The sequence below is a fragment of the Ictidomys tridecemlineatus genome, chromosome 4, assembly GCF_052094955.1.
Source record: "Ictidomys tridecemlineatus isolate mIctTri1 chromosome 4, mIctTri1.hap1, whole genome shotgun sequence".
NCBI classification, from domain to species: domain Eukaryota; kingdom Metazoa; phylum Chordata; class Mammalia; order Rodentia; family Sciuridae; genus Ictidomys; species Ictidomys tridecemlineatus.
Genome location: NC_135480.1, coordinates 18,557,811 through 18,566,755, shown reverse-complemented (window position 1 = coordinate 18,566,755; position 8,945 = coordinate 18,557,811). Strand labels below are relative to the sequence as shown.

The 8,945-nt window shown below is 35.6% G+C and overlaps 1 protein-coding gene across 1 annotated transcript; it reads right to left on the bottom strand.

Moving 5' to 3' along the window:
* Positions 1-7,390: 7,390 nt before the first annotated feature.
* Positions 7,391-8,332, bottom strand: LOC101955502 (olfactory receptor 4A47). Its single transcript, XM_005330072.5, has one exon. It carries the CDS (start codon positions 8,318-8,320, stop codon positions 7,391-7,393), a length of 930 nt encoding a protein of 309 aa, XP_005330129.3. The 5' UTR covers positions 8,321-8,332.
* Between the last annotated feature and the right edge of the window lie 613 nt (positions 8,333-8,945).

The window sequence follows — 8,945 nt, the reverse complement described above, 5'->3', positions numbered from 1 at the left end:
CAAAATAATTTCCAATCATCTTTTGTATTTCTGTAGTGTCCATCATGATATTAATGTCTTGCTGATGTAAGTTCCGTTAAGCAGTATGAAATGTCCTTCTTTATCCCTTTTGATTAACTTTTGCTTGAGGTCTACTCTATTTGATATGAGGATGGAAGCCCCTGTTTGTTTCCACAGATCATGTGAGTGGTATGATTTTCCCCAACCTTTCACCTTCAGTCTGTGGATGTCTTTTCCTGTGAGATGAGTCTCTTGAATGCAGCACATTGTTGGGTCTTTAAAAAAATCCAATCTGCCAGCCAATGTCTTTTGATTGGTGAGTTTAGGCCATTAACACTCAGGGTTATTATTGAGACATGATTTGTATTCTCAGCCATTTTTGTTTATTTTTGGTATTTAACTTGACCTGGTTTGTCCTTTGGTTGGCCTTTCCTTTAGTGTAGTTCCTTCCTTGGCAGATTTTCATTTTCTCCTCATGAAATATTTTTCCAAGAATGTTCTGTAGTGCAAGCTTTCTTGCCGTAAATTCTTTTAGTTTTTGTTTATCATGGAAGGTTTTTATCTTGTCATCAAATTTGAAGCTTGATTTTGCTGAATATAAGATTCTGGGTTCACATCCATTTTCTTTCAGAGCTTGGTATATGTTGTTTAAGGATCTCCTGTCTTTGAGGGTCTGGGTTGAAAATCTGCTGAGATCCAGATTAGTCTTCCTCTATAATATAATCTGATTTCTTTCTTTTGTGGCATTTAAAATTCTATTCTTATTCTGTATACTAGTTATTTTCATTATAATGTGTCTTGGTGTAGCTCTGTTGTAATTTTGAACATTTGGTCTCCTGTAGGTCTCTTGTATTTGATTTTCCAAGTTATTCTTCATGCTTAGGAATTTTCTGATATTATTTCATTGAAGAGATCGTGCATTCCTTTGGTTTGAATCTCTGAGCCTTTCTTTACCCCCGATAAATCTTAGATTTGGCCTTTTGACGCTATCTCACAATTCTTGGATGTTATGTTCATGGTTTCTTATCTTTCTTACTGTGTGGTCAACTTTATTTTCAATATTATATATTATATACTTTATTGCCTGAGATCCTGTCTTCCAAATGATCTAGTCTGTTGGTGATGCTTTCTAGTGAGTTTTTAATTTTGTTTATTGTTTCCTTCATTTCAAGGATTTTTTTTCCATAATCTCTTTCTTGAAATAATCTCTTGCTCCCTCTATTTGCTCTCTAATCTCTTTGTTGGTGTGACGATGGTTGCCTATATTTGCTCACTTAGGTCATTCTTTAATTCCCAGATAATTTTAATTATGTATATCCTGAACTCCTTCTCTGACATTTCATCTTCTGTGCTATTGATGGATTCTATTGTCATAATATCTTGGTTTGTTGGGGGCACTTTCCTCCCTTGTTTTTTCATGATGTCTATGTGTCTTCCTCTCTTGCACTGTAGATCTGAGGTATTGCAACTTCTACCCTATTATCTTATAGTGTCCCTACAGGTTACAAATACCTCACTTTTAAGGGGGATAGTGATATTACAGCATTCAACGTAACCAATATGTAGCAATAAATCATAACTTATCTTCTATTTTGACAATCACAGATTTGTTGCTATAAACAGAAATGCTGAGTTCGGTTATCTTCTACCATATAGTGAATAGGCTTGCTTAATACTTTACAGTTTCTAATTGTAGAGGGAGGAGGTAGGCTGTGATGTGTTTATGAGGTAGGATGTAAGAATATAGAGGTATTAGATTATATGACTAGTGAAAGAGTAATCAAAAGAAGTTGGCTGGCAGCAGGAGAAATAGGAGAGAGGACTCTGAGACAGGATAACTGTTAGCACCCCTAGTAGAGATATCTCTGGTGCAACCAGGCCTGCAGGGACCTTGGTGACGTTTTACCAGGTCCTGATTATTGTCCCTAGATAGAAGCAACGCTGTCTCACTTGGGAAGCTGTGGCGGGTCAAGCCTATGGGTACCTTAATGTTGGGCTATAGAGCCACACTTTGGTGAATAGGGAACCACAGCATGGGCATGGTGTGCCTTTCTGGGGCAGTGGGCCAAGTGGTGCTGGGGTGGGCCTCCGTCATAAATATGATTCTTAAGTGTGTTAGTTAATTTTGCATCACTTTATGAACAATACATTAGGATAGACGAATAGGTTGATTTTTCTTAAAGTAGAAATATAAATATTAAAGCCAAAATCAGTGTTCTTCATAATAGTCAGACGTTAAAACGAGTCTTTCTTTTTCAAGAGTCATTTTAAAGCAGAATGTTCTTCCTCCTTCTGTGAGTCGTTATGTCAAAACAGAAATACATGGGACAAAAATGGGATTCTGACATCCAGTGGTGCTTTCCTAATTGAGGTGAGAAAATGGAATGTCATCAGGAGTGCCCTCAATCCTTTAGCCTCTTCCAACTTCCAAGTGGTCAGTGTGTTAGTCAGCTTTTCTCCACTGTGACCAAAACACCTGACAAGAGCAACTTAGAGGACAAAAAGTTTATTTTGGATTCACAGCCTTAGAGGTTTAGTCCATTGCTCTGGGCCTGAGCTAAGGCAGAATATCATGGAGGAAGGGCGTGGGGATGATGTTTATACCAGTGGGAAGGAGAAAGAGAAGAAAGGAAAGAGAAGAGTCAGAGAAACAGAAACAGAGAGAAAATGTGACTGTTCAAAAAGCCAGGGACTAAGATACAATCCTCAAAGACAGGCCCCTAGTGACCCATTTCTTCCAGCAATCCCCCACCTGCTTACAGTTACCACCTGGGAGTCCTTTCAGATTATTAATCCACCAAATGGATTAATCCACTGATGAGATTCCAAGCTCCCATCATTGTCTTAAATTCTGTCCTCTGAACCTTCCTGTGCTTGGGGTCATGCTGTCAAGATTTGACCTTTTGCAGGGATATTTCTAGATCTAAATCATAACAGACCATGTCCTTTCTGTTGTGCACTTCAGTATCCTCACCATTCTCACCACAGAGAGGCTGCGTGTGCTGCTGCTTCTTGTCAGAGGTCACAATTTGAATCTTTTGTGAGAAAACACCAGTTAAAACTAGGTACCAGGGGCTCAGAGGGTAGCTCAGGGGTGGAGCGCTTGCCTAGCATATGTGAGGCACTGAGTTTGATCCTCAGCACTGCATAAATAAATAAATAAAATAAAGGTATTGTGACTATCACTAAGATAATTTAAAAACAACAACAACAACATAGGTACCAAATAAAATCTAAGCTGTTTAAATAAGGGTAGCTTCTAATACCTTAATAATCCATTGTTCAGACTTTTGGAATAACATGAATTCACTGCTTTCTCCTTGTCCTCTTAGAAACCATCCAAACACAACAAGAGACATTGTTTGCTTGCTTGCTTGTTGTTTGTTACCAAATGGAGAAAAAAACTGAAACCTGCTACATTTTGGACACACCTGGATGTAAATTCCCAGAATAACAGTGTCCACATATAGTTTTTTAGGAAGTTCTCTCAGAGTCAGCTTGAAATGGCTTTTCAAGAGTGGAAATGTGCATAAGAATCCTGCTTGGCCATATAATGACGATTTTCCTCCTTAGCTCAACAATCCCCACAGAGAACCTGATAACTTCCCTTATCCAGAAAAAAATGTGTCCTTTTTCTTGGTACTGGGGATTGACCTCACATCCCCAGCCCTATATTTGCATTTTATTTAGAGACAGGGTCTCACTGAGTTGCTTAGCTCCTGCTTTTGTTGAGGCTGGCTTTGAACTCATGATCCTCCTGCCTCAGCCTCCCGAGCTGTTGGGATTACAGACATGGGCCACCACACCCAGCAAAACATGTGACCTTTGAAGAGTCAAGATGATCATCTAAGTCTACTCAGAAGAGCCTGAATTCTTCCCCTACTATTCATCCAATCAACAGGCAGCTCCTCCCATCTCCCTTCCCATACGTTGTTACTACCCATCAAATTGGAGAGACATATTTAACCTTCCTTAGCTCTATTACCTTCTAGCTTCAATAAATTTGCCTCTTTTTGTAAAATTTACTCATATTAAGGCTTCTATGTGAATCAGGCAGTGATCTTTTTCTGTCTCAAACCAAATCCTTTGAAAGAGTTGTCCAAAGCAGTTGAGTGTTCATAGGGGCTCCTAAATTGGAAAGAGCAAAGAGGAAGACAGATTACTAGTATCAAAATATCTCAAAAAGTACCCCTCAAAAGTGTTTTTAATGGTAAGAAACTAACCATGAAGAAAAGAGAGAGAAACATCATAACCAAATGATTAAAAGCAACTTTGCAAGCAATGGGTCCATCAGCAGCAAGTGACTCCTAAGATGTCTGAGAATTCAGGATCCCTTGTGAGATACTCCTGCCAAAGGCATGAACTGAATTGAAATATAAAGAAAGGGTAGACAGACCTAATTAGGAGTATACAGGACATTCTGCAAAATAACTGACTTGTACTTTATGGAAAAGCCAATGTCAGAAGATATAGAGAAAGATTTAGGAATAATTTCATATTAAAGAAATACATGCTGTGCCTATGACAGTAAAATGAAGTGTTTAAAGTGTTTGAACTTGAATTCTCTTTTGCTACAAAAGAGCATATTATTGGGAAAATTAGAGAAAGGACACCAAGCTGGGTAGATTACATAGCAGCATTTTTTTTCACTGCTAATTTCTTCAATTTGATCAGCGTGCTGTGGTAGTGCAATAAAATGCATTTTGTAAATGCATTGAAATTTTAGGGCTAAAGAGTAATCATATTTACAACTTATCTTCAACTAGCTCTTAAATTGCATGAAAATTTAAATAAATTTATACAAATATATAACAGAGAATAGTAGACAAGAAAATGATATTTGCATGTATTCATAACAGTGTAATATATGCTTATGAACAAATACACAAAAAAGAGAGAGAAGAAAGCAAAAAGCAAATGTAGAAAACAATATATGACTATTTGGGGAAACTGTGTGAAGAGTATCCAGGAAATCTTGCAACTGCTGAATCTGAAAAGAAGTCAAGCTTAAAATATTTTAACAAAACCACAAAATATAGAATTACAAACAGCAAAAAGTAAATAAATAAGTAAAAGAAGCAATGAATACTATTTGTTCAACTTATGCAAATATGTCTGGAGGCCTGGTCATTATCACCAGGTAATAGTGCCTATCATACCTGAGCACAGGCAAAACTTCTGGGATTTAGTTTTTGATATACATATTCATGACCTTTTACAGAGTTCTTAATGTCCATGAACCTCTGTACAACTGCAAAAAGGGTTCAATAATAGTGCCTATAATCAACATATCATTGGAGGTTTAAATCATGAAACACACATAATACCCGATACAAGTCCTGAAAATGGTAAGATTTTTGTAAAACTGGAAATGCTTATTACTCACTAACCTTCACTGAAAACATCATTCTAATGCTACTTAAACTGTAAAAAATAAGTTATTTTAATTGTAAAACTAATTTTTCTATAAGGTATTAATTCTATACTTTACTCTTTCCAGCATTATTAGGTGCTGAAGATTTAGCAGTGAGCTTACATTTTGAAGAAAAACAGAAAATAAAGTTTAAGAGTAAAATTCACAGCATGCTAGCTAAAGTATTAACAAAGTGTGAAAGTAAACATTACACATGACAGAAGAATGAGGACTGTTGGGGGTAGATTTTTAAAGGGTGATTACATAAGTCTCCATATATAACATTGATATAAAATTCCAAATAATGTGGCACATATAGAAATATTAACTACTTTAACTTATAAAAATCAACATGGAAATCTTTTGAAAAGAGCCAACAGATTCCAACAACACAAGAAAACAATGTAACATATTGGCCTAGCAAAATTTATTCAGCAAATGCAGAGATAAACCAATGCCTAACATTCTATTATATAATTTATCTTATCAACATACATAAATATTAAATTGTGTAATCATCTAAACAACTGATAATAATGCATTTTGGAAAATTACACCATTCCTGATATTTTTAAAAGCTTGATGAAATATAAAGTAAATACATTTCAGCTTTTGTCATTATTATTTTATATTATACTGAATTCAGTAACACATACATTTAAATAGGAGATTTTTATTATCAGCGTTAGAATTTGGAAAGAGAAAGAAGCTGAAGATAATGAAAAAGGGTAAGTATGTACCTGGAAAATTATAAAGAGAAAAAGAAGCATTTCCTAAAATTGAAAACAAACCACCAAATAAGTATAACTTTCATAAAGTTGTTGACGTAACTACAAAGAGAAATGGATAATATAAGTAAAATGTAAACAAATAATTTAACTGTAAATCTCTAGTGGATTAGACTTGAAAGCTTAACAGAACTGCAAAAAAAATGGCAAATTGAGATGAGTAGAAACCATTTTTTATTAAGTTGCATTAGTGTTATTTTTTTTCTTTTTAAACATTTTTAGCTCTATTTTTTAAAAAATATTTTAATCTTTTGTATTGGTTCTTTTAAATTGTATTGTATTGGTTCTTTTAAATGACAGTAGAATCCATTTTGACATAATTATAAAAGCATGGGATGTACCTTGTTTTAATTCAGTCCCCAATAATTGATAAATAGGAATCATACATGTTTTGGGTGTACAACATGATATTTTGTGTATGTGTACATTGTGAAATGATCACCACAATTACCTCCCCTCATCACCTCACACAGTTAAACTTTAATTTTTTGGGAGGTGAGAATACTTTCCTCTTAAATTTCAAGTATACAATACAGTATTGTTAACTATAGCTACCATGCTGTAATCAGACATCAGATATTACTTATCTTTTTTTAATTTGTTCTTTTTAGAGATACATGACAGTGAAGTGTATTTTCACATATTGTACACATATGGAGGATAACTTATTAGGATCCTTTTCTTGTGGTTGTACGTGATGTGAAGTTAAATTGGTCATGTATTCATATACTAGGATAGAAAAGTTATGTCTGACTAATTCTACATCCTTCCTATTCCCCCCACCTTCCCTTCCCTTCATTCTTCTTTTTTTTAATCCAGTGAACTTCTATTCTTCCCCTCCCCACAATTGAACCTGGGGCCTCACGCATGCTGGACAAGCATTCTACCACTGAGCTACCTCCTCAGGCCCTAGGTTCCATTTTTTAAAATATTTATAGGTATCTATTATACTTATTTCAAAAAGTAAAACTTTACACTGAAAATCTCATGTTATATAATTTAAATCAAAATAATGTAGCATTAAATATTTAGCAAGCAAAATTAAAAGAATCAACATAAAAGAATCTAAAAATAGAAGGATTACAAAATAAGGAATAAAATGAGTAGAGAAAATCAGCGTAATGCTATATAAATTGCACAGTTATTGACTCTGCTCTACGTACATTACAAGTTTCCAGGTGCAACTATTTTATTTTCTATCTGATATGAATTTTCCTCCCCAGAGTCTCTTCATAGCATTTGTCATCTCTGAATTTCTCAGAGTGTAGATGAAGGGGTTCAGCATGGGGGTTATGACTGTGTAAAACACACTCAACGGTTTGTCAATGGGGAAAGTCTTGGCTGGTCTTGTGTATATGAAAATACAGGGAACAAAGAAGAAGACAACCACAGTGATGTGGGAGCCACAGGTGGAGAGAGCTTTGCGTCTCCCTTCTCGACTCAAGTTCTTTAGAGAGTGCAAGACAATGGCATAAGACATGAGTAAGAGCAGAAACACAGTTGTGCAGATGAGTCCTCCATTGGCCATCACTAAGAGGCCAATGATATAGGTGTCAACACAGATGAGTTTCAATAAGGGGTACATGTCACATATAAAGTGGTCAATGACATTGGGGCCACAGAATGGGAGTCCATAAATGGTGCTTAGTTGAATTACGGAGTGCAGAAATCCTCCAACCCAGGAAACTACCAGCAGCACAACACACACCCATGGCCTCATGATAACCAAATAATACAAAGGCTTACAGATGGCCACATAGCGGTCATAAGCCATCGCCAACAGAAGAAAGGCCTCTGATCCACCTAAAAAGTGTCCTGTAAAAAGCTGGGTCATACAAAACTTAAAAGATATGGTATTTTTCCCAAAGAACAAGTCCACAATCAATTTTGGCGAAGTGACTGATGAATGAATGGTGTCCATAAATGATAAGCTAGCAAGAAACAAGTACATTGGTGAGCCCAGGGTCTTACTGAAGGCTATGGTCATAATGATGAGCAGATTTCCCACCATGGTCAAGATGTAGAAGAGCAAGAACATAGCAAAAAGTACTTTCTGCTCCTTTGGATTCTGTGTGAGGCCCAAGAGAACAAAGTAAGTTACATTATTCCTCTGTTCCATGTATTCTTTTATTGGTGATGTCTTTGGATATTAAAAGCAGCTTACCTACGAAACAAGGAAAAAATACTTAGAACTATCACAATCTTAATCTTTATTCATTAACCCACTTATCATATATGTGTGTGTGTGTGTGTGTAAGTGTGTGTGAGGTTTTATGTTTATATGTATATATCATCTGTGTCAAGTTACCTGCTATAGATATCTAGGTTAACAAGTGGAATTAGACAAAGTTTTCAGCCCTGATTTGATACACAATGATGGGGGTCAGTATTTAAAGACCAAATAGAGATGTACAATAGTAAATTCACTTATTTGTGACATACTAAGGATTAACACAACTGGAATTTCTAAGCTGACTTGGATGTGAAAGAGTTTATCACAGGAAGCAATACTTGAATTAATTTTAAAGAAGAAATGATATAACAAGAGGGAATGAGAAGGAAATTCGATGAGAAAGTGCATCGTGTGTAAAGCCACATGATGTGACACTGAAGACCCACTTAAATAAGTTACCTGTTACTATAGTGAGTAAACTAAGTGACATAAATTGGGAGTATGAATCAAAACCAGTAGTTGCTAGTGCTATGACTTTAAAACAATACTTCTCTTTCCTGTACTTTCCAAT